Genomic DNA, 24,954 nt, shown 5'->3' with positions numbered 1-24,954 from the left:
TTCTATGTAATTTCCTTACTCATTTTCATTTAAAGTATGGAGTTGTCGTCTTGTGGGAACATTGATCTTGGGTTTGTTGGGGGGGGGGGAGAGAATCTTGGCTTTTAAGTGAAGGAGGGAGTGTTGGTCAGAGATGGGAGGCACATCCATTGTGAGGTCATAGAAAGTGGGTGTGGCCAGGAGAGCAGCTATGCTGAGCAGAGGGCAATTTCTGCTACTCCAGCTCCTGTACTCTTTTACAAATCTCCCTGAGCTGATCCGGAGTAGTCCTCGGCTTGTGACAGGTGAACACAGGTCTTCCTCCACTGGGCATCCTTCCACCCCACTCATCCCCAGCAGCAGTGAGTGCTGCAGAAGTGACCATGGCTCAGTGCTATTCCTTTCAGGCAGAAGATCCCAGGTTCAATATCTGCATCTCCTGTGAAAAGGGTCTGGTGTAGGAGATGATGGGGAAGACCTTCCAGCTGAGATGCTGGAGAGCTGCTGCCAGTTGGGGTAGACAATACTGATCTAGGTTTAAGGCTGCTTCCTAGACCTTGCCTTATGAACCCTGGAATGTTTCATCTGGCTGTGTCAAGGGTCTCTCCACAGTATAATTTCGACACTGGGCATTTCCACGCTACTCGTTTTAAACTGCTTTAATTGGAAGCCATAACAGGGAGTCCTTGAATTCTGATCTAGAAATGTGTCAACAATCTTGCATTATTTTTATATGGCTAGAGATGGTTCCAGCCCTGAACCAACCAAGTTAAGGCCCTTTGAAACTACTTTACATGTTATACTTGTTGAAGTGATATAGTTACTGCCAAAATTCCCCATTACCACAGTAGCTTCCAAATAGGTTCTCAGTGGAGATTATCGTCCCAATAAGGTTCTGATGATGTTCGATTGCTGAGGCCTCTTTCCTTCTCCACGTTCATCTTGCAGCACAGATTGTCGCAGGAAACATTTGCTCCTTTTTAACTTCCGCTCTTGCCCAAGCAAAGTAAAGGGCTGCATGGGGCAACTGTTCGCGAGGCCAAAAGGAGTTCGCGGTGGGTTGTGTGGCCTAAATCAGGGCTACGGCAAAGCATTAGCGTTGTGTGGCTGGCTGGAAGAGAAATATTCATTGCTGCTGCAATGCAAGGGCGTGACTGTTCGTGGAACAGGAAATTAGTAGCAAATGTTTCTTGGAAAACAGATTTTTTTGTGTGTGCTTGCGTTTGTAATGAGGTCAATGGACAGGAATGCACAGGAATGCTAAAAGCGCCCACTGATGGGAGGTGCTTTTGGGGCCCACAGCTCGTGCAGGAAACCCAGGGAATGCCACCAAGACGGATTTGTCCCAACATCAGCCGCTCTGGTTTGATTATCCCGACACGGATGAGAAGAAGATCCTTGCCGTTTACAAGCTCATTGGAGAGCAGCCTGAGTATATTCCCCCAAGTGAGTCCCCCTGCCACTCCTGTCTCTTGACCCTCTCTCACACGCTCCCTCCCCAATAGCACCTGCAGGGGAGGGGGCTGAGCACAGCCTTTGCAGGCACCAGGTCCCAGCAGGTTTAATCCCTGGCATCTCCAGCTGAGAGCTGGGAAAGACCCAGGGTGCCAATGATGGCCTGAGTTGACCATATTAGGCTAGGTGGACTAATGGCCTGATTCCCCCTGCTCTATGCCTAACCTCTGCTCTCCTCCCTTTCCAGAATGATTCAGGGCTGCTTTGGGCTTCCTCCTCCTTGCCCTGTGCTCTAGCCTTGCCCTATTTCCCCGTGACAAACCAACCCTCTTCTCTGCCACCTACAGGTTCATTCCCTCACCAGCTGCGTTATATCCTAGTGGGATCCATTATACTCATCCTGCTGTTCTTCCTCTATCAGATCATATCAAAAATGTATGTGTCATTTTGGTCGGTGTATGTTATGCTGCAAGTATTCTCCCTGCCTCCTTATTGCCTTTGGATGTCATTATTTACTCCCACCTCCACGGATGAAATGACACCCCCTCCCCTTCTTCTTCCGCAATTTCATTCAGGATCTTCAAGAAGTCAAATGCAGGATAAACATCCAGGTGATCAGCGGATACAGCTCTGTAGCCAGCCAACCACTCTTTGTCTTTTCCTCTGTTCAATAAAAGGCTATTGAATGAGGGGTTCTTTTGCGATTGGTGTGATGTGCCAATGGAAAATCAAAAGGGGAAGGGGAGCTGGGATTGGCAGGTATTGGTTTATGGGGCACACGAGGGCTTAAACAGCAGACAGACCTAAGTTCAGGACTGCAAGCGGCCTGTGGAAGGCTTAGCAGGGAGAAGAAAGACACACATTGGCCCTCTGCTGGCATTAGATAAAGGCTCCTTTAATACTTTTGCAGACCTCAGGTTATAAATACAGCCCGCCCACCCCCTATTTACAGCTGGATCCCTGCCCCATGGAATGGGCGTTCCTAGGAGGGAAGAGGGAAGGGGTTGGTGTGCCGAACAGAGGAGGAGGTGGAGGCAAGAGGCTTGGTTATTGCTAGGTGGAGGGAGGGGTGGGTGCATGTTAGGAAGCACACCTCTTGGAACCCTCCCAGTGCAAGGGGATACATTTTATACAGCATTTGGGGGTTTTCTGGGCAGGTGGCATCACAGTAATACTGAAGATCACTTGCAATTTAGCAGCATCCAAAAATTCCAGGGTGTTTCCCTATCAGCTACCCTACAACAATTCCTAATTCTGCTGATAGAACCCCTAACAATACAGTGTGAGGAAATCCAGACTATTTCCCTGCCCCTTTTAATAATAGCTGTGATACTGTGACTCTATGGATAATAGTATAGAAAAGCCCCCGTTGTCTCTCTTCCCTACCTCCCCACCCCCATCACTAGCATCTCTCTCTGTTCCCAAGAAACAGCACCACCCCACCCAAATAACTGAGTTGTCTCCTTGCCTAGTATGGGCTCAGGTAGTCCTGGGGTGCTCACAGCATTGTGTGGAAATAAATAGCACATATATTATTTGGGGAGGTGATTTGCGAGAGCCCCTAACACACTAGAGATGCCTTGTTCTTATCTTGCAGCCTCAAATAAACTTCATCCATGTACCCTGTTCTCAGCCCTCCTATATAACCACTGGCCTGAAAGTCCCTCTGTAAAAGAAACATCATATATATATATATATATATATATATATATATATATATATCCCTTTGGTTTAGGACTCTACCCCCATCCCCACCCCCGAGGAGTTTCAAAATACTGAGTGTTACCATATTAGAGGGCTGCCTTTAGCAAAGGAACCCCACACTGCACCAAAGGACTATTGTCTTTGTCCCTTCTGAATACTTTACTGGAACCCCCCGCCCCCCGCAACGCCTTTCCAGGCCTCCCCAAATCCCCTTTGGCCTAGGAGCCCACTCCCCCAATCCATCCAGTCCCTCCCATACCCCAATAAATAAATAAGTTAGAGGAAATGTGGTCTGTCCGTCTGTGGCTGAGGAGGGAGAGGTATCATCAGTCCAGCACCTGCGTCTCTGGTCTGTGCCCATTTCGCAGCACCTGATCCTTGGCAGCGCCCTGGGAGCGGTATACGCGGAAAGCGCCACGGCATATGAGGCCAAACCAGTAAACCTGGGGCGCCATGAGGATGGCCGATCCCAAGTTGTACTCGGCGGGGATGGAGAAGGGCACGCGATAAAGGGGCAGGCCGGCATAGTGCCCGTATACCCAGTACATGTAAGGAAAGAGCAGGATCCGGCAGCAGAAGAATGTGATCAGCATGATTATCCCATTCACCTTATGAAGAAGGGTGTGTTGCTGCTTGTACTGTGGCAGGAAAGAAGAGGAGGGGTTGAGAGGGCAGTCAGGACACAACCAGCTCCCTCCAGGAAGCCCAAGAACCTGCTCTGCCCCGCTGGGTTCTCATTCCTCTCCCCAGAAAACCCACAGGACTGGGCCATACTTACCAGGATGAGGACTTTGCCAAGGCAGACAAAAGGGGTGCTGAGCTCAGCCATCAACATACAACCCAGGAAGAAATCGCCCTTGCCCTGGCGCCAGAGCTGAAGTGGGGGAAAGCGAGAAGGGTGACTTTTGGGGGGTGGGCATTAGCAGCCTCTAAAGCACACAGCCCCTCTCTGCTCCATACATCGGCATCCCATCCCATCCCTTCCTCGCCTCCTCCTCCTGTGGTCAGAGGTTCCCACGCCAGGCCACACTCACCACGGACATGGGGAAGCAAACCAGCACCATGAAGAGATGGTGGACCACCATGAGGAACTCCTTGTGCAAGTAGGTGCGGACGACGGTGCGCAGCGTCCGGGTGCCGGCCGACTCGTGCCCTTTGACCCGGTACTTGTGCCAGTGGCACAAGAACATGGCGTAGATGTCGTAGATGAAGTAGGGGATGGCAAACTGGGTGTAGGAGGAGGTCAGCCAGTGCCTGCAGAAGGAGGAGAAAGAATGCTAGGGCAGGGGAAGGTTGTGAGCAAGACACAGTCCTGGCAGTGACTCAGCAGGGAATTCCAGTGGGGGGGGGAGCAAGAGGAGCTGCCCCGCCCCCTTGGAACAGGCTCACGGCCATGATCAATGAGTATTGATGACCTGCTGATGCGCTCTGCTCACACAAGGTCAATGAGAACAAAGCCTTGCCCATTACCCCCCAAGTTCTTCCATTCCTGCTCTCTGCTCTCACAATGCTGGGCTCTCTGTGGTTTAACAGCTCCCTGTTGTTTCTCCAAGCCACACTGACCACGGCCATAACCAAGCTACGGGCTGCCATTCCCACCTCACCTTGTCCTGACATTGCCTTTCAATCCTGACCGTAGCCCCACTGCCACCCCCAGTCAGGGCACCCTCAATCCCCTTAGATCCGGGATATTTTGTCTGACTACCGGCAGCGAACCATGCTTCCGACCTTGTGCTTATTTAGAAGTCCACAAGTTCTATAAAAGGTAATAGGATTAATGTAAATAAGTCCAGGACATTGGCCTTAATCCTATTCCATTTCAGGTGATAAGAGGGGAATTCAGGGACTGAAAAAGGTGCTTCTAGCCCTGATCCCTTTCCCCCTTCAGGCTGAGAGGAAGGCAAATGGAGTGCTGTTTCTTTAAGTCTGGGCTGTGACTTCCTTACTGCCACCTCCCCAGCTGACTTCTCGTCACTCTCCTCCCTCACCACTGCAGCCTGCCTGGGCATTTGTGCTGATGGCTCCATGCAAGGTGATTAGGCCAAATGCCAGAGAAGCAGCCAGGATGCTGCAGTGCTCTGCGGGATGCAGGGCCCAAGAGACGCTGTGGGGTGCTCAGCTTGGAGACCAAAATGGGGCAGGTGGGATCCAAGAAGAATTCAGATGGGGTGGAGGTGGGGGCGCTGGTAGACGGTTTCTGTGCTACAGGACTGCAAAGATGATATCAGGAGCCCGGCATTGGGGTCAGTTAAGGGAACGCTTCGAAAGAGTTGAAATCTTGCCTACCCTCACCCACATTGCTTCCCAACAGGAGATTCCCAGTGCAAAGGGCACAGTGAGAGCATTGTAATGGATATACAGAAATCTGGAAACTCTTCTCTTTGCCTTAAGAGAATCCTCAACTCCTGCCTCTAACTGCCTTGCTCTAACCAGCTGGAGTTTACTCTCCAAAAACCCAGATATCCAGCCTCCAGATGATGTAACCTGCTAGAGCCCACTCCCCCCTCTAGGGAGCCCAGGAATTCGTCATCACTGGTTGCCCAATAAAGCCAATTATGAATCCACAGAACGCAAATCAGGAGTAGAAACAGCTGTTGCTTTGGTCTAATCCCCTGCCCTGCTCTATCCTAGGGGAGAATTAGCACACGTGCCCCCCATTCTAGCCTGTCCTGGGGAAGGGACTAATCCCAGCTAAATTCATTAGCGTGAAATGAAGCAATCCTGATGGCAAAGCGAAAAGGGATGGCAGATTGGAAAAGGCCCAGACACATACACACCCCACACCTCTATCCCGCCCCTCTTCCAGGAGCTCTCTGGGTTCCTGCTGTGTTTATGGTCCTGCTTGCCCTGCAGAGCTGCCCTCTTGCCAAATTGGTCTCTGCAGAGACTGAGGTCTGGCAGCTGTCCTAGAATCCAGTGGGACTAGCGGCTCCTGCCCCTTTGCTCTCTCTCCAGCACACGCTCTGGGAATCCTCAACTCAGTTGCCCCATGAACTGCATGGGACCTTGGGAACGTTTGTGCAAGAGGGAACTGCCCATGGTGCTGAACTTAGAAGCTGGAAGAATGAGGCTGGCATTTCTGCAGCACCACGGACAGCGCTCTGTGCCACACAGGCCAATCTGCCTCAGTCATTGCCATCGCTTTTGCCCTGCTCTCTCTTTCCAGCACCCCCTGTTGGATTTGTAGCAAGTGGGAGCAGCTTTCAAAAACAGAGTTCATGACTTTACTCCCCAACTACCTCCCAAATGCCTTCTTATGGGGCAGAAACAGCAAGGCACTGTCCTCTTCCCACAAGCCACTGCTTCCACCAATGCTGTTCCCTACAGCACCTCCTGCTGGTAAGATTATTTCATTTCCTGTGCTCTGCCTTCCAGTTCCCTGTACTGACTTCCCAGGCCTACTCCTTGCTGCACATCTGCCTGTAACATGTCACTGTCATCCTGTTCTAAATTTGGTGCCCATCCCGGTGAAGGTGTCAGGTTTCTCACTAGCGTGACCTTGCCAACACTCTGCTGGGCCGCGTTCAGAAAGTGAGGTTGAGAAAGGTGTGGGAGACACAGGGAGAGAGAGGTTACCGCACTGCAGTGCTGGGCTGGCATGCACACAGCAAATGCTGACTTACTGGTCGTCGATAATGTGCTTGCAGGAAGAGGAGACGATGTAGCCGACCGTGGAAGCCATGATGGCCTGCACCGAGGAGACAAACCTGTTGTAGGGAAGGAGGGGGAAACAAAAACAAAGTTAACTGCCATTGCCTCTCTCTTCTCTTGGACTCAATAGTCTGCTCCCCATTCCAGTTCTGACCCCGGGAATCCAGACCAGCAGGCCTCAGAGCAATGAAATGCCCCATGGAGCTGGTCTGGGCCTCCTCCACCTTGAGCCCTGCCAAGCACCTTCAAATCCATGCTCTTTGCCATCCCAGAACAGCTGCTATCTTAAGGTCATCTTAGGGGATCAGCAACAATTGCTAAGAGCCTCAGCTGCTCTGTGACCCTGACACGCAGCCTTGTCATGTGATCACCAGAGACTGCCAACCCTGGAGCAGCTTTTGAGCGCCTAGATATATGCACTAAGCAATGAGAGCAACCAGACATTCTGCCCCAGAGCGTCCCCCTGGAAGCACTGAGCAGACCAAGTGTCTTAACACTCCTGGAAAGCCCAGCAAACAGCCTTGATCTCCTGAAACACCCTCTTAACAGCAGATCCCCAGGAATCTCATCCCTCACAAGTCACAGACCTTGCCAAACCCTAACCCTAACTGTGGCTTCACCAATCTCCTCAATGCTGGGCTCCAAACATCTTGCTGAGAGGAACCCTGGGTTTATATGGGCTACTGCTTCTATTGGCTGTCATCGTGGGATAGTGACACCTCATCACCCAAGTTGAGCTTTAGCTCAGCTCTTGATTCCCAATTAATATGCCCCAATCTCTCCTTGAGAAACCCAGAGGTCTGGCTCATGGTTCCAGGCACTCCATCTCTCCCAGAGAATCCAGCAGATCTGTCCCTCTGCTTCCTTGCAGATATGCCCACGGATCCACTAGGGAAAGCCACTTTGCAACTTGCTGCACCCCATTCCAATCCCAACGGACCCAGGAAACCTGGCTCCCAACCCCACCTCATTCTAGGACCTATTTTAAAAAAGAGCCTCATTAGAAAAACCTAGTTCATAGCCCATCCTCTCTATGCCCTTGTACCACTCCCCTTTCAAAGGAGCCTGCCCCTTTCCCTGACGCCCTGGACCCACAGCTTCCACCCTCATCCTTCAAGAAAATATGGGAGGGAAGAGTCCTAGCCCCTCACACCTGAGGCCTGCTGGATGCCCACCCTCGCCTGATGCGGCCCACCCTCCGCTGCTGGACCCTGGCTGCATCCTCCCTCCCCTGGCTCCCTGGTTACCTGGCGGAGACGATGACCGCGTCGGCCTCCTCCCATCGCAGCCATGGCAGCCACTTGAGGCCGTTCTTGGACAACAAGAAGAGGCCGGGGAAGACAATGCCCCCTGCTACCAAGGCGTGAAACATCTCGCTCAGGCTGCAGGGTTGAGGGGGGAGGAGGAGGAGGAGGAGGAGGAGGAGGGGGCCACACAGACGGGGAGGGTCAGCAGGGCTAGGATCCCTCCAGGCGCTCCCCTCGAGGAAGACTCATGGTATCCAAGGGGGCGAGGGGGGGATGGAGAGGGAAGGGGGGGATGGCGGTGGTGTGCGGGTTGGTCCCAAGCAGAGCTGCTGTGACAGACAGAGAGACAGAGCCAGGGGAGGGAGGGGGAGCAGGGAGCAGCTGTCAGCACAGTGCGGGAGGGAACTTAAAGAGACAGTGGCCTGTGGTGTGTGGAGGGACTGGCGGAGGAGAGGAGCGGGCGGAAGGAGGATGCTGCGAGGATCAGCGCAGCCAGGAGCTCAGGGGGAAGCAGCGGCAGCAGAGCCCAGGAACTGGAGACAGGGGCTGCGCTGCCGCCGGAGGAGGAGGAAAGGGAAGAAGCGGGTGCTGATAGGAGGGAGGCAGGGAGAGGATGCGGGTTGGGGCTGCTGGACTCTATAGGTGGATCCGAAGCGGGGAGAGGTTTGGGGTGGTGACTCAGAGCGGGAGGCTTGGGACAGGGAAGAGTGGCGGAAGGAGGGAGAGGAATCTGCCCATTCATCTCCTTCAAACCCTCACCGCAGCAGGGAGTCCCCTGGGTTTAGCCTCTGCCTCTTTTAAACTGGGAGAAGCTGGCTAAGAAGATTGGGGGGGGGGAGGAGGCATTCCCCCCCATTTGCGGCTAATCAGGCAGCAGAATTAACCCCCTGAGTGCCAGATCATCCCTTCCCCTCTCCCTCCCTCCCTCCCTCGCTTAGCAGGAAGTCGTGCTCACAGGATGATTTAGGCTAATCCTATAATCCCAGCCTGGTTTGTGAGGAAGGATCAGGTCTCTGATGTGGGAAGTGGGAGGGTGTTGGGGGGGAAGAGAGAGAGGCAAAATCAAGGGGGTGGGTGGGGGCAATTAACCCTTTCCACTCCCAAAGCATTAGGGACTAATCCTCCAATAAAGCTCCACCTGCTGAGCAGGTGACCCTGATGTGACCTTTGATAGGTGGGTGGAAAGAGCCTGGCAAGTGCCTGTGGAACTAACTAAAGCAATACTGACACCTTGTGCTGGACTATAGGAACTGCAGCAGGTGGGTTTCCCAAAGAACAGAGGTGACCTGGTTTTATGAATTGCTTTAACCCATTTCTAAGGTGGGCCAAAGATATTACCTAAAGGAGCTGACTGGACTGGCAGCTGAATCTTGCTTTGAACTTCAGCATAGGACTGCCTCTCCACTATATCAGAAGGCAAGGGCACACAGGGCTCCGTTCTTCAACACCTCATCATTGCTCCATCCTTCCCACCTTTCACCCCCATCTGATGAATGGTAGGGCCATCTCTCTCTCTCTCTCTCTCTCTCTCTCTCTCTCTCTCTCTCACACACACACACACACACACACTAAGAGAATCTGGGTGTCCAGGTAGTCTCTCACTTGGCAGATACATAGACTGCATTGAGCTCCTCCATTTTCCCAAAGCGACGCAGAAACCGATACACTGTGTAGAAGAAGCTAGGATAGGCAGCCAAACCCAGGAGAAAGAAATAGGGAAATTCTATCTGCAAAAACTGGGAGTGGGAGAGAATGTCAGAAATTAGATTAGTCTCCTAACTAACAGAAGATTCTCCTCCAATAAAAAGTCAGCACATCACTCTGGTCAACAAAGTACAACTATTCCGCTGGTTATTTTGGTCATCCCCCCCCCCCATATATAAATTATTGGAGGAAAGTATTGTAGCGGCTGGTAGGCATGACAGCTAAGGCATGGTGCAACAAGGCAAGCTTAGGCTATGGAGTCCATGGTCTCCAAGGAACCACCTTCATTTGGAAATGTGCATTACTTCATTTGCCAACAATGCTGTGTTTAGGGGCCCTTCTACTTATTCTGCTGAGAGGGTCCCCCCAAAGTCCCACCCTGTTGGCATCAGTTGTAATGCGGACGTGGTTGCTCCACGGACAGACGCAAGACACCTCTGCTAGCAGATGCCAAGAACAAAGGACAAGAGGGTCTCCCTGCTACACTCTGCTTGTGAACTTATTGAGCTGGATACAGGATGCTGGGCTTGACAAGACCTTTTGCTCCATACAGGAAGGCAGTTCTTACTGTGCTCTCAGCCAGCCAGTTCATTGTGAGCAAAGTATACTTTCTGTTAAAATGAAGATTTTCACACTGCAACCCTAGAAACATGACTGCCTAAGAAAGTCAGTCCCATGTACTTCGATGGGGCTTGCTCCCTGGTTACAGGATTGCAGCCTAAATTGACTTAATCAAAAGCAAGACTGGAGCATAGTAAGAACTGCCTTGCTGGATTGGACCAAAAGGTCCATCGATAACTCTTACATTCCAGAGCTTTTCAACTAATTGTGCCATTATTTCCTGGGTCGTCCTGTCCTTCCCCTTCTCCCTGCCCCACTCTCCACCATCTGCTGCTAGAGAAAACTGAAATTTCCTTTGCTTCTGGAAGAGAGGAGCCTCTTCACTGGTACAGAAATCAATGAGGGACAAATGTGCACATATTTGACCTCAACCAACTCACCTGTTCCCATGCCATCCTAGCAAAGACAGCAGTGGTCACAAATGATATCCCAACCATCCGCTGTCCTCCACATCTATGGAGGGTATTTCATGTTGGCAAGAGATCTTTCCCTAAGGGACTAATGAAGATGTAATTGAAATCTCACAGCTGAAAAGGATTCTACTTAAACCACATATTATTTCTTGAATATATTATTGATTTAATTTGTATACCACCTTGCCTACCCAAGGTAAAGATATGTTTTCACATTCCTCCTGAAAGTTAATAAAAATGGAAACTGGCACAGCTCACTAGGGATGGCATTCCACAACCCAAGTGATCAAATCGTACTGGAACCAACAACTGAGGCAACAAAGAGATGCATTTCCTAACAACCCATCCATGACCTAGTGGCTAGAGCAGTAGTCCTCAAAAGGGTGTGGCGTATCACATGGGTTGGGCAGGAGAGGATGGCAAGCGTGGCAGGAAGATTCAAGGGCAATCAATATTGTATCTGGGAGATGATTTGTGTTCTTATGCGTTGTTTTATACATTCTGGATGTCCCATGATCGTACTATAAAGTAAAGGTAAAGGGACCCCTGACCATTAGGTCCAGTCGTGGCCAACTCTGGGGTTGCGGCGCTTATCTCGCTTTATTGGCCGAGGGAGCTGGCGTACAGCTTCCAGGTCATGTGGCCAGCATAACTAAGCCGCTTCTGGCGAACCAGAGCAGCGCACAGAAACGTCGTTTACCTTCCCGCTGGAGCGGTACCTATTTATCTACTTGCACTTTGACGTGCATTCAAACTGCTAGGTTGGCAGGAGCTGGGACCAAGCAACGGGAGCTCACCCCATCGTGGGGATTCGAACCAGCGACCTTCTGATCGGCAAGTCCTAGGCTCTGTGGTTTAACCCACAGCGCCACCTGCATCCCTTATATTATAAAGTAGGTGTGTTCTATGATATAAATCAAGCACTTCTATTTTTTGTTTTGTTTTCCAATGTGTTTCTTATCAATAAAAATCCGGTGTGGTGCAAGCAAATTATTATTATTATTATTATTATTATTATTATTATTATTAACTGAATTTATATACCTCCCTTTACCCAGAGGTCTCAGGGCAGTTCATACTTTATTCTGAAAGTATTTCCCAGAGAAAAAGTTTGAGAACCACTGGGCTGGATTGTTAGACTCAAACCATTCCCATTCCTTGATGAGGATCACTTAGGCTGGTCACTATCTCTCAGCAACAACCTCACAGGGTTGTTGTAATGATGAAATGAAGGGAGGTTATGCCTGCCACCTTGAGCTCCTTGAATAAAGGTTTGGATGGAAATGTAATAAATAAAACATATATTCACTCCTGTGGGATAAACGCCACAACACAAACATACAAAAAAAAGAAAGCAGCAGGTTTTATGCAAACACAGACACAATCCAAAGCTGTGCACTTTCCGATGTCATTGATCTCAACAGTGCAACCCTGTGTGAAACAGCCGCACTTTAGGTTTTCAAAAAGGCCTGGAAAACCCACTTGGTCTATGTGGCACTTTCGTATTACTTCATCCAGTTATTGTACTCCTTTTGGCTGACAGGTTTGTTAAGGTTGTGGCTACATTCAATAAAGTAGAGGGAAGTTTCATATAGTATTTTATCTTTGCGCTATGATGAAGTGCACCTCTAGCATATCTGAGGTATTCACCAGTATATTTTTAGTGGCATACCTGGTGTTGCATCATTGCAGCAAGGCTTCTGCCCTCTAACCCAGTGGTTCCCAAACTCGCCCTCCCCCCGCCACTTCGCCCCATGGGCCACATGAAAATTGGCAGACCGCTCTGCCTTTTGTAGCAATTTCAATGTATTGCACTAGATGCTGTATGATTTTTAATTGTAATTTCAGACAAGCTGTAGACCACCTGAATGAAGTTCGTCTGGAAACCACCATTTGGGAACTTCTTTAGGCCCCCAGCAAGCATAACTGAAGCACGTAATTCTTGGGGGGGGGGGAGTCTGATATTTGAAGATTTGGGCTGCAGTCCAACTCTCGAGTAGGTTAAGAATGGGCTGGGTAGGTTAAGAATGGGCTCTGCCACTGCTGAAATTCCTGCTGTCCTCGGTAGCTAGGACAAGACACCCCAAATGGAGCATTAAGGGCACAGGGACAGGCAGAGCAAGGACAGCCGATGAACCGCTGGATATGGGATGGATTTGGTTCCCGCTGCTGTGCCAGCCGCTCTAGGGTCCCTGGGGCCACATGGCCCGAGGTTAGGATTGCTCAGCTAGTACTTCTGAGTAAAAAACGCATAGTAATTTTCAAAACATTGGGGTATCTAAATGTTATTTCCCCCCGATTAGCAACCACTTAGTAACAATGAGTAAGTAGTTCAGCGTGAAAACCTTTGGATAGGAACCAAAAGGGGAAGCTGTTAATACGCTGAAGTTTCAGCATTACAGTGGTACCTCGGGTTACACACGCTTCAGGTTACATACGCTTCAGGTTACATATGCTTCAGGTTACAGACTCCGCTAACCCAGAAATAGTGCCTCGGGTTAAGAACTTTGTTTCAGGATGAGAACAGAAATCGTGCTCCGGCGGCGCAGCGGCAGCGGGAGGCCCCATTAGCTAAAGTGGTGCTTCAGGTTAAAAACAGTTTCAGGTTAAGAATGGACATCCGGAACGAAATAAGTACTTAACCCGAGGTACCACTGTATATCTGGGGGGGGGGGGATGACATATTTTCTACTACATAAATGAACCGTAGGTGTCAATTTCATAGAATGGCAAGAGACCAATGAGGGTCATCTAGTCAAACCGCCTGCAATGCAGAAACCTTTTGCCCAATAGCCCTGAGATGAAGAATCTCTTGCTCTACCAAATGAGCCATCCAGTGCGAAGGGTGAAAATCCATATATATATTTTTTACGAGAACGAGGCACCTAAATGACTAGCTTACCCACCTTCAGGAATATTAATGCAGCGACCCAAATATTTTCTTATGAAGGCAGATCTGCGTATATATTTAAACGACACTTTCAGTTATTACATATGCACCGCCATCCACCTGGGCGCATCTGAGTAACTCTGCATGTCCGCTCTCCTTCCCGCCCAGTCCTGGGGCTAATTAACGAGGGATGATTAATACATTTAAATTATTGCAGCAAATGTCTGCGCAAACTCAAATCGCGGCCTGCCCTCCTCTCTCCTGCCCTCCCTGCGCATCTAACGTATTGCACGCAGCCCGCCCCACCCCGGGCCTAACTGCCCCTTCAGATAGTTTGTGGTTTCCGTGGCAACAACGAACCGCCAACAATAGCGGGGGCACGGGGAGGTGGAGGGGTGGAGTGGAGCAGGAGAGACGCTTTGCGCATGTGCAAAGAGCTGCAACCCGTTTTCGAGACAGATGCAGGAAAAGTGAAGAGAGGGCAACGCGGTTTTTCCGAAGGCGGGACTTCTTGGGTTCCTTTCTCTCTTTTTCTCTCCCTCCCACACCCCACCACCACGTGTGTGGGGGGGGGAGCGCTGCCCATAGCAAACAAAGAAGATCGCAGCTCCGTAGCCGAGGCTCTAGGTGGGATCGGAGCTCCCCCCTCCCACATTTCTCACCTCTGATTGCCGCCCCCCCCGCCCGAAACAAAAGAAGAATTGTAATTTAGTGCGGAAAATGCGTTTAAAAAGAAAAACCCTGGCAACGCCAATGTAGCCCGTTAATCATTCTCATTCTTGCAGGCTGCGGTACTGCGAGAGGGAAAGAGCGCTTTGCAACAACCCTGCAATGTCGCCACCCCGTGAAATATTGTTGCGTTGATATCAATAATTTGTATTGATTTGGGGCTTTGATATTGTATATTGGGTTTCTATTTCTTTCCTAAGCTGCTATGGGCATTGTTATGTACTGAGTTGAATAGGATCCAAACTGTAGCAGTCTGATTGGTCCTAGAACAATAGGATCCAAAAGGCAGCAGTCTGATTGGTCCTAGAACAATAGGATTCAGAATGCAGCAGTCTGATTGGTCCTAGAACAATGCAGCAGTATGATTGGTTGGCAGGAACCACCCAATCCTGCTCCAGATAGAAGTGAATCCACAACCTGATTGGCTTACAGTAGAATTCCAGAATTAGCCAATCATGTGCAGCCCATTGTGTAAATAATGTATATAAAGCAGATACTGTGAGGGGACATTTATTCATTCCTCCTCACCACTATGAGCTGAATAAAGAGCATGAAATCACTTTGCGACTCTGAGTATATTTCACTGGCGACGAAGGTGGGATCCCGCTGAGCTGACTGCCACACACAGCACCGCAGCACCGCCAACTGCCGCACCGCTGCCTCGCACCGTGTATCCAGGCTTCAGCTCCGGGGCACAAGGAACTCAGAATGGCAGCCAACAGCAGCTTCTCGCCATTCAACCCAGCATCTGGAGACTGGGAAGCGTACGCCTCCGTTTCACCTTCCTCCTAGAAGCCAAAGGGGTCACCGACGAAGAAGACGCCAAGAAGAGGGCGATATTCTTCAGCGTCTGCGGAGAGGAGACGTTTGAAATCGCCCGGGCTCTCCTTGCGCCTGAAGACGTCGCTACTGTTCCATACAAAACAATAATGGAACAGCTGAAGGGGCACTTTTCGCCGCAGCCCTCAGTGGTGGCTCGTCGAAATGCCTTCTACGCAAAGCGGCAAGCCCCTGGGGAAACCATAACTGGGTTTGTGACCTCTCTCCGCCAAGCCGCCCGGTTCTGCAACTTCTCAGAGCTGGAGAACATGCTTCGTGACCGCCTCGTCGGTGGCCTGAAGGATGAGAAGCTGCAACGGCGCCTCTACGCTAAGAAGGACCTAACGTTCCAGGTCGCTCTGGAGGAGGCCCTGGCAACAGAAGCTGCCGAGAGGTCGACCCAAGAGGCACGGCCGAGCCTGCCATCCCAACCGAGGGTCCACCATGAAGACCTCACCGACGACTCAGGATCCGACAGGGAGGAGGTGCACCGAGTACAGCAGCGCACTCAAGCAGCGCACAGACCACAGCTGCCTCGACGAGAAGGAGGGAACTGCGCAAGCTGCGGGGAGAGTCACGAGAGGAGGACCTGCCGTTTCCGCAACGCAGAGTGCAGGCAGTGCAGAAAATCGGGACACATCGCCCGGGTGTGTCGGGCTCGGCCCACCCGACACCAGGCATCAGATGACCAATCCAAGAGCCCCAGGTCCCGGGGCCCAACGCACCAAGGCAACTCGACGGAGCTCACGGACTTCCAGGTATACCAGTTGCCCCACCCCAACGTAGAGAAAATTTATGTAGAGGTACAGATAGAGGGGGCCCCATGCCGCATGGAGCTTGACACGGGTTCAACTCTATCCATAATCTCGGCAAGGACCTTAAGGAAACTGTGTCCCACTGGGGGTCCCAAACTCAGGCCGGCCCCATTCACCCTCCGGGACTTCCAGAAACGTAAGGTCCCCACAATGGGGGTGGGGACCTTCAGGGTGCAATACCGAGGGCGGACGCGGCAACTGGACTTGCTTGTGGTCAAGGGCCCCTACATTAGCTTACTGGGATTGGCATGGTTTGGACCACTGGGGCTAGCTGTCACCGGGGTGAACCACACTAGCTTACAAGTGGACGTGGACGCCATATGCAAGGAATTTCCAGGGGTTTTCGATGGGAAATTCGGACAGTATACGGGCCCCCCCATTGCGCTACAGCTTGACCCCGCAGTACGACCGGTCAGGCTCAAGGCCCGCCGGGTCCCGTTCGCCTTGAAACCCCGTATAGACGAGGAATTGGACCGACTCGTAGAGCAAGGAGTGCTGGAGCCGGTGCCTAATGCTCCCTGGGAAACCCCAATCGTCACACCCGTCAAGCCTAATGGTTCGGTCCGCATCTGCGCAGACTACAAATGTACCATAAACAAGGCCCTCACGGCCCACGCATACCCAGTGCCAGTGGTCAGCCATGTCCTTGCCACCCTGGCTGGGTCGAAAATTTTTGGCAAGCTGGACTTGGCCCAAGCATATCAACAGCTGCCAGTAGATGAGGCCACAGCAGAGGCACAGACGATTGTGACGCACAGAGGAGCGTTCAGGGTAAAGCGGCTGCAATTCGGTGTCAGCGTGGCACCAGGCATATTCCAGAATATAATGGACTCTCTCCTTAAAGGGATTCCTGGCGTCACCCCCTTCTTCGATGATGTGTTGATTGCCGGCCCCACACCAGAGGAGTTTGAGGACCGCCTCCGCACCGTTCTGCACCGTTTCCAGACGGCGGGTCTCAAGGTGAAGCGGGAAAAATGTCTACTAGGAGTGCCTCAGGTGGACTTTCTGGGATTTATGGTGGACGCAGAAGGGGTCCACCCGACTGGGGACAAGGTACGGGCCATTTGTGATGCCCCAGCGCCCAAGAGCAAGACTGAACTTCAGGCCTTCTTGGGACTATTGAACTTTTACCATTCCTTCCTTCCCCACAAGGCGGCGGTAGCGGAGCCCCTACACAGACTCCTGGACAAGCGGGCCCCTTGGGTGTGGGGCCAGCGCCAGGAGGCCGCATTCCAGGCAGTCAAGGACTTGCTTGTCTCAAACTCGGTCTTGGCACACTTCGACGAGAGGCTGCCGGTGGTGCTAGCATGCGACGCCTCACCCTATGGCATTGGAGCTGTCCTGGGGCACCAACTCCCGGATGGAAGAGAGGTACCGGTGGCGTACTTTTCCCAGACACTCAACACAACCGAGCGGAACTACTCGCAAATCGACAAGGAGGGTCTGGCAATCGTAAAGGGAGTAAAAAAATTCCATGATTTCTTGTACGGGCGGCCCTTCACCGTGGTGACTGACCACAAGCCGTTGCTCGGCTTGTTTGCCCCCGAAAAGCAGACCCCCCAAGTGCTGTCTCCTCGCGTCCTCAGGTGGTCAATTTTCCTTGCCAGCTACCAGTATGCACTGATTCACCGACCTGGGAAGGCGATGGGCCATGCGGACGCCCTCAGCAGGCTACCACTACCGGAAACAGGCCCTGACCCAGCACCTGCACAAGAGGTTATGAGCCTGGAGCTGCTTCCCGACCGCCCCATTCAGGCACAAGAAGTTGCACACCATTCCAAGAAAGATAGGGTCATCTCCCGGGTCCTGGACTGGGTGTGGAGGGGATGGCCCAGCAGCAGCCCCGGGCCAGAATTCGCCGGCTACACAACCCGCAAACATGAACTGTCGGCCCACAAGGGGTGCCTGTTATGGGGAAGCAGAGTCGTTGTTCCCCAGCCCCTCTGCAAAAGGGTCCTCACAGCCCTACACGAGACACATCCAGGGGTAGTAAGAATGAAGGCCCTTGCCAGGAGTTATGTGTGGTGGCCGGGGATCGATGGAGAGATAGAGGCCTGGGTCAAACACTGCCAGGCCTGCCAAGAATCCCGCCCAGATCCCCCAAGGGCCCCAGTCCAGTCCTGGGAGTCCGCCCGAGCACCATGGTCACGCCTGCATGTGGATTTCGCTGGCCCCTTTCAGGGGAAAACATTCTTCATAGTGGTGGACTCCTACACCAAATGGCTGGAAGTCGCACTGGTACCGTCCACTTCCACGTCCGCAGCCATCCGGGTACTACGCAGGCTGTTTGCAACCCACGGGCTCCCTGACACTCTCGTCTCAGACAACGGGACTGCATTTACGTCAGGAGAATTCCAAACCTTCACAGCGCAGAACGCCATCCGCCACATCCGTTCGGCGCCGTTCCACCCTGCCACCAATGGCCAAGCAGAACGCATGGTGCGGACCACCAAGGACACCCTTCGCCGCATGACGCAAGGGGACTGGGAGTACCGCCTTGCCACATTCCTTCTAGCACAGCACAGCACCCCCAGCTCAACGACTGGCCGGAGCCCCGCTGAACTACTAATGGGTCGGCGCCTTGCAATCAGATTGGACCGCCTTCACCCCGATAGAGCTCAGGATGAGGTAGTGGTGGGGGAAGGCAGGAACCCCCGGACCTTCGAGGCCCAGGACCCAGTGTACGCAAAGAATTTTGGGGCAGGCCCAGCATGGGTACCCGCCACAATCACCAGGGTCACTGGCCCCGTGTCGTACGAGGTGCTAACGGATGGGGGGCAATGCTGGCGCCGCCACTGCGACCAGATACGGCGACGATTCCCGGGAGAAAACCAGGAGGAGGACAGGTCAGAGGAGTCCCAAGGGAACAGCGGGGCAGTGAGGCCCATAGAGCAGGAGGGGCCAGCAGGAGAGGCAGAATCAGTAAATACAGAGAGGACCCGTGAGGCCGAAAGGACACCGGAACCAGAACCACGACTGAGCGAGCCGGTTGCACCAGACCAAACAGCCGCATCACAGCCAGCATCCTTGGAACACGAGCCAGAACCCGGAGCCCGGACCAGGGAACACCCCAGGCCACAACGCACACGTAGGCCGCCGGCATACCTTGAGGACTATGAATGCGACCTCCCGGGCAGGACTGGAACTTAGAGGGGAGGGGTGTTATGTACTGAGTTGAATAGGATCCAAACTGTAGCAGTCTGATTGGTCCTAGAACAATAGGATCCAAAAGGCAGCAGTCTGATTGGTCCTAGAACAATAGGATTCAGAATGCAGCAGTCTGATTGGTCCTAGAACAATGCAGCAGTATGATTGGTTGGCAGGAACCACCCAATCCTGCTCCAGATAGAAGTGAATCCACAACCTGATTGGCTTACAGTAGAATTCCAGAATTAGCCAATCATGTGCAGCCCATTGTGTAAATAATGTATATAAAGCAGATACTGTGAGGGGACAATTATTCATTCCTCCTCACCACTATGAGCTGAATAAAGAGCATGAAATCACTTTGCGACTCTGAGTATATTTCAGGCATTCACTTGGAAGAGCGGAGTAGAAGTATCCTAAAATAATAATAATAATATAACGGGGAAGCTGTTCTGCAGCATCTCCTCTGCGTTTCTTAGTTACAAACCCTCACGCAAAATACCCTTCAGACTGCAGGAAAGCCGAATCTGCTTAAATTGTTCCCCGAGGCGAGGCCAAATCCTGTGCTCAGTTACACGCAAAATCCTGGGGCGCCGTCGAATCGCATGCATGCAGATGGGTGGGTGTGCTGCACTTTGAAATGCTTAATTAAAAAAATGAAAATAAATACGGAACAACTCCCGAATAATAGTACGATCTCCTATTTTTGCTGCTGTTTATGGGGCGCGGACACTCCACTTCTCTGTCACACCTAACACTAAAATCCTGCATCAATTTCCCCCGTCATTTTCTATCAGCTGCGGCCTCTTTCTGTCCAGGAGGGGACCGAATATGACGCCCGAAGTAAACCCGCTGGCAGCCTCCGCGTTCAAGTCTTTTGTTTATAAGTCTATAATCTTCCTATTGAGCGCATGCGCTGCGCCGCGGTAAACTGCGAAGAAAACCGAGCGAATCATCCGCGCATGCGCCGCTCGTGGACTAACGACAGTCATGAACTTTTGAATATGATGCGCTTTCCGTTTTACCCCCACCCGGCCCCGCCCCGCCTCCTTCCCTCCACCTTTCGGGGCCTGATTGGTCGCTACAACGGGCCAATGCCGCGCTACAGAACACTCCCGTTGCTGGGTAGATTTCCTTCAATAGGTAGGACGAGTCTGTCTGGCGACGTTTCTGTGAGGACCGACAGGAGAGTGGAGGAAAAGGCTGAGGGTTTGGCGGGTTGCTGTTAGGAATGAACTGGGATGACGTTTACTCGAATGCAGGCAATAGGGGAAATTCCAGGCCACGAGTTTAGATGAAGGGCTTTGACTATTGTACCTCGAGCTGTTCTCCCCCCCCCCGCACCAAAATGGAAGAGGCCCACTCGCTTCCCTTCTCGCTGACGTCACTTCTGGCGCAGGCGCCGCATTTCCGTTGACGCCACTTTTTTCATTCCTGTCCGAACTCTCGCCTCACTTCCGCGGAGGAGCGCAGCGGCCTTAAGAGAGTTTGGTCGCAGTGGGAGCCCGTAGCGGGCCGCGCGCGCAGGTGCGGTTTCCAGGGCGACCGAGGGACGCCTTGGTATATTTACATACTGCATGGCTTTCAAGTTCCCCAGAGCAGCGTCTCCCCCTCTCCCGTTTTATCCTCACAACAGCCCTGTGAGGTAGGTTAGGCTGAGAGACAACGGCTTGAGCTCCAGAGCCCAGTTTAGTTTCGGCCATTCGCTCCACAATGCAGGAAGCCCGGGAAGCGTATGAGCCTGATACGAATAAAGCCGCACAGTGAATGATAAACTATATTCATAAGGGAGTGGACATTAATGAGAAGAGACTGGAGGTTCATCAACATTGGGAGGAGGAGGAGGAAGGCCTGTTTCGTTTCCATTTGGTCATAGAAAGAGGGAATTTTGAGGAAGGGAGGGATGCTATGAACAGGGAGAGGGGGTTGTGGGGCCAACTGTCAAAACAGAAGACAAATATTCCAGCTTCATTTCCTAAATAAAAAATTATTTATCCCAGTGACACTGAAACTTTAATACCATTATACATATGTGTGGGTGTTATAACAGCAATATAAGAGCTTTGGAGCCTGTTTGATCAGTCTCAATATGCTTGAGACCTCTTTGAAATCAGTAGCGTTCAGAGTTAATGTATATGCATGAAAGCTTCATGAAGAAAGTGAGTTTTAACTCTGTTGTTCAGTAAATTCTGACCCTCTCTTTTGATCTAGCAGACTATAGATGTTGTGCTCAAGGAACAAGTGGAAGCATGGTCTATAATAGCTTCAAGTTATTTGTCTCTTCCTCAGGGCTATGAGCTATCCATGGAGCCTCCAGAGGTTGATGTCTAGTCCTTCCCCAACTGAGGAATGGCAGTAAGTAGAGCATTCTTACTCAGTATTCACACTGCCCTTCACTTCACTTCTCAAAGTGCCCCATCTCTCCTCTCCCAGTTTGACATGTGACTGAACTGAACTTAATAAATCTACTTATGAATCAATGAAGACTGATTTGAAAGTCATGTGTTAAAAGTCGGACATTTTGAGTTTGGAATATTGATTATTGTGGGATGCTGTCCATATAAGTTTTAGTATGTGATCCTCTGTGCCTCACAGATATTTGAAGGTTAGAAACTCACTAAACAGTACTATCTCTGCAGCTGCTGCTGCTGCTGCCACCACTAAATTAAGAGCAATCACCTAACTTCCAAACATGTACTAACCTATGTCAGAGAAGCTATACACTTGGTGTATATGCTTCTGGTCAGAGGTTAAACATTCCCTCTGCCAATTTTCTGATATTAAGAACCTTCCAATTTCCCAGAAGGTATTTCACGTTAAGTCAAAAGCTGTATTTCAGTGCTCAGCCATGTAATTCCTTTATATGCTCTTCTTCCTCCACACCACTCCATACTGTAAACGTCCCTTCTCCTTTGGCTTTCCTCCCCTTACAGACTCCATCGCTGAACCCTCCACCAGACCTCCCTTTTGCCACAACCTTATTCCTGCCTCTCCCTGCCATCGTTTTCTTGGTCGTTGGATCCTACTTAATACTCCTGGCCCTGGTCCTTGTCCTCCGACAGTGCCTGATGGTAACTTGGGGAAGGGATGGCAATAGTTGAAAGGGCAAACACATTTGGGGATTTTTATAGGTGTAGTAATGAGAATAGATCTATCTTTTCCATAGTGCATTACAGCATACCAGATGACAGTGCATTATGGGAGCAGTAGTCCTTTGGAGAGCAAGTAGAAAGGGGTAACAAATTCACATCGTTAATATTGTGTGGTTGGTGTTCTGACAATTTTGGATTGCTTGCAATCAATTCCGTAACAAATCATAGGAGCTCTAGCCTACGAGAGATGAAAGGAATTGCTTCTTAACTCAGGTTGCTTGGTTTCCTTCTCTTACCTCTTCACAGGCCCGGGGTCTTTGTGCCAACTGCTGTTCCTGTGAAAAGCGGCCTTGGCCAAACATGTGCGAATGCTGTTTGACCTGTGCAGAATCATGTGACTGTGCCCTTCCTTCCCCAACCCGCTGTATGGATCGCTACTGCACCTGTACTAATGTGAGTTTTCCCTCTGGATAATTGATCAGCTTTTTGGAAATACCTGAGACTAGTTCCCCCTGGGGTCATTTGAATACAGTGGTGCCTCCGGTTACTTCCGGAGGTCCGTTCTTAAGCAAAAACCATTCTTAACATGAGGTACACTTTTGCTAATGGGGCCTCCTGCTGCTGCTGCTGCGTCTCCCACTCACATCCCAGGGCAAAGTTCACAACTAGGGGCATCTATTTCCGGGTTAGCGGAGGTCATTACCCGAAGCATTCGTAAGAAGGACGGTACGTAACCCGAGGTTCCACTGTACACAGCAGTGTCCAGGTGGAAAGGTAGTCCAGGGCTTAGCAGATGAAAATGTGGGGAGTGGCAATGACTGGCCTTCATGTATGTTACACATTTTGGGGGGGGGGGACTTATTTTTTTGTTGGGGGGAGGAGAAGGGTGAGAGGGTATGGTTGCATGCTCTGTTACTCTGTGCTAAGAGGAGATAGAGAGAACAATTCAGAGCAGAATAATACCTTGGCTTTTTAGAGCAAGGATGGCAAACCTGTAGTTTTCCAGATGTTACTTATTTAACAAGATTTATATAGCACTGAATTTTAAAAATCTCTATGCGGTATGCATAAATCAATATAATATATTCATAACAGCACTCATCAAATCAAACTTAAAAATGGGTAGACATAAAATTTATCAACATGCATAGGATTATGCTGCATATTTTGAATCGTGTGGCAGCTCTACTGTTTACCTGTGTGTGGTGTGTTTGTGGATGTGGCAATGTCTGAATGTGGAATTAGATCGATATTCTGAGCTGGAGAGTGCATTTCCTATGGATCTCTAATTCTACCTGCATGAGTAACAAAGCCAGCAAGTTAGGCAGTAGCAAAGATGTGGTATTGCTGGAGAGATAATAAGCTACCTGAATAGTTTCAAGCAAAGAGGCTCTTGAAAACAGCAGCACTTGTTATTTACTAAAGCCCATACTCCTTAAAATCATATGCCAACCAAAACAGAATATATAATTTGAAAGGAGGAGAGGGACAGGCAAGAGGGATCTGTTTGGGAGGAAGAAAGATGAACAGGGTAGACCGACACTTACACTTTCTTTAGAGCTTGTCAGAGCTTCTCCAGGGAGGCTGTGACCTGCATGTTGAGAAACATTGAACTTACAGGTGTTCAGAGTGGAAAAATGTCAAGGCAACCTACCATGATATTCAGACCTATCCTTTGCTGGTATCTTATCTTCAGACAATGCCTATTTATTAATTTAAAATATTTATACCCTGCTTTGCAACAGTCTTGTAGTAATCATTATTCAGTATTTCCCTGAGTCCAAGTTTAGTGAAGGATGCTGTAACATCTTGATGCAGGTATTTCCATAGGTTAACAGTGTGCAATTTTTGTCTCTTACCAGCAGGGCTGGGAACCAGGGGCTTGTTCCTTTCCTCGCTTGTGTCCACTCTGCGATTGTGCCTGCACATACCAGCCCCCAGACTGCCAGAACATCAATTGCATTTGCTTTGAGATCAAACTGCGATAAAGAACTCAAAATAACAAAAAGATTATGTCTGTGATTTGGGAGTGTGGGAGGATTTGGAAGTCTCCATACCAGTGGTGGATCCTACAAGCGGTGGACAAGTAAAAAGGGAAGTTAGTCGCTCAGCCTGACATAATTAACTTGTCCTGATGCAAGAAGTTTTAAAGCTGAGCTTTTTCTTTTTCATGTTGATTTTTCAAGTGCTTTTGTACTTTGTACTGCATGTTTGATATTAATGTTTTTATATGAATTGCTGCATTTTATAATAAAGCAGGTTGATTATCACTTGTGTCTCTCTTTAATGAGAATGCAAATGGAGTCCATTTAATAGACCTTTGCTGCATGGAGAAGTTTCCTAAACTCAGAAAGTGCTGGGACAATATAAGAACAGAAATTGAAGAAATAATGGGCTATACTTTACCCAAGGGTCCTCTAATTTTCCCATTTGGGTATGCTCAAGAAGCTCTTTTAATAGAGGACAAGGAATGAAGACAACATCTCTTGATGGCTGCCAGAATTATTATTTGTCAAAATTGGGGGAAACAGAGCATCTATGAGGTAAAAAATAATTAAAATATGGGACACAGTATGCATGGTTAAGCCATAGCTGTCAACTTTTCCCTTTTCTTGCAAGGAATCCTATTCGGAAAAAGGGAAACGTTGACAGCTATGGGTTAAGCTCACACATGGTTGGAACCAGAGA

At 50.4% G+C, this 24,954-nt stretch overlaps 3 protein-coding genes across 14 annotated transcripts; 2 read left to right on the top strand and 1 right to left on the bottom strand.

Annotated features, from left to right (window-relative positions):
* Positions 1–175: 175 nt before the first annotated feature.
* LOC308461662 (fertilization-influencing membrane protein) lies at positions 176–2,123 on the top strand. The gene is made up of 4 exons (XM_080978773.1): positions 176–341; positions 1,282–1,425; positions 1,782–1,869; positions 2,010–2,123. Exons 1-4 carry the CDS (start codon positions 191–193, stop codon positions 2,035–2,037), a joined length of 411 nt encoding a protein of 136 aa, XP_080834899.1. The 5' UTR covers positions 176–190; the 3' UTR covers positions 2,038–2,123.
* Positions 2,124–2,308: 185 nt separating this feature from the next.
* On the bottom strand, positions 2,309–19,698 carry TLCD3B (TLC domain containing 3B). Of its 4 annotated transcripts, none has more exons than XM_080978761.1 (7): positions 19,677–19,698; positions 10,742–10,859; positions 9,639–9,772; positions 6,762–6,845; positions 4,173–4,392; positions 3,917–4,012; positions 2,309–3,776 (listed from the first exon to the last, which is right to left on the bottom strand). In XM_080978761.1, the coding sequence occupies exons 2-7, from the start codon at positions 10,796–10,798 to the stop codon at positions 3,465–3,467; spliced, it is 903 nt and encodes a 300-aa protein (XP_080834887.1). In that variant the 5' UTR covers positions 10,799–10,859; positions 19,677–19,698; the 3' UTR covers positions 2,309–3,464. The 4 variants fall into 4 exon arrangements, with proteins under 4 accessions (XP_080834887.1, XP_080834886.1, XP_080834889.1 ...); XM_080978760.1 differs by lacking the exon at positions 19,677–19,698 and adding an exon at positions 13,681–14,029; XM_080978763.1 differs by lacking the exons at positions 9,639–9,772; positions 19,677–19,698.
* Positions 19,699–20,165: 467 nt separating this feature from the next.
* Positions 20,166–24,536, top strand: LOC308461661 (uncharacterized protein). Of its 9 annotated transcripts, none has more exons than XM_080978765.1 (5): positions 20,166–20,317; positions 21,389–21,529; positions 22,108–22,245; positions 22,573–22,719; positions 24,129–24,536. In XM_080978765.1, exons 2-5 carry the CDS (start codon positions 21,524–21,526, stop codon positions 24,252–24,254), a joined length of 417 nt encoding a protein of 138 aa, XP_080834891.1. In that variant the 5' UTR covers positions 20,166–20,317; positions 21,389–21,523; the 3' UTR covers positions 24,255–24,536. The 9 variants fall into 9 exon arrangements, with proteins under 9 accessions (XP_080834891.1, XP_080834892.1, XP_080834897.1 ...); XM_080978766.1 differs by having other exon boundaries at positions 20,191–20,317; positions 21,386–21,529; XM_080978771.1 differs by having other exon boundaries at positions 20,225–20,317; positions 21,464–21,529.
* The last annotated feature ends 418 nt before the right edge of the window (positions 24,537–24,954 follow it).

The sequence above is a fragment of the Podarcis pityusensis genome (assembly GCF_964106645.2).
Source record: "Podarcis pityusensis genome assembly, chromosome: 13".
NCBI lineage: Eukaryota > Metazoa > Chordata > Lepidosauria > Squamata > Lacertidae > Podarcis > Podarcis pityusensis.
This window is presented reverse-complemented; position numbering and strand designations above follow the sequence as displayed.

Bases quoted from the DNA above. Each gene is read 5' to 3' on its own strand.
- LOC308461662 (XM_080978773.1), top strand. From the start codon at position 191: ATGCTGAGCAGAGGGCAATTTCTGCTACTCCAGCTCCTGTACTCTTTT. The intron at 342-1,281 runs GTGAGTGCTGCA...TGGGGCCCACAG, and splicing joins CCCACTCATCCCCAGCAGCA to CTCGTGCAGGAAACCCAGGG. The intron at 1,426-1,781 runs GTGAGTCCCCCT...TGCCACCTACAG, and splicing joins GCCTGAGTATATTCCCCCAA to GTTCATTCCCTCACCAGCTG.
- TLCD3B (XM_080978761.1), bottom strand. From the start codon at position 10,798: ATGGTTGGGATATCATTTGTGACCACTGCTGTCTTTGCTAGGATGGCA. The intron at 9,773-10,741 runs GTGAGTTGGTTG...TCCCACTCCCAG, and splicing joins CTAGGATGGCATGGGAACAG to TTTTTGCAGATAGAATTTCC. The intron at 3,777-3,916 runs GTAAGTATGGCC...TTCCTGCCACAG, and splicing joins TTGGCAAAGTCCTCATCCTG to TACAAGCAGCAACACACCCT.
- LOC308461661 (XM_080978765.1), top strand. The intron at 22,246-22,572 runs GTAACTTGGGGA...ACCTCTTCACAG, and splicing joins TCCTCCGACAGTGCCTGATG to GCCCGGGGTCTTTGTGCCAA. The intron at 22,720-24,128 runs GTGAGTTTTCCC...GTCTCTTACCAG, and splicing joins GCTACTGCACCTGTACTAAT to CAGGGCTGGGAACCAGGGGC.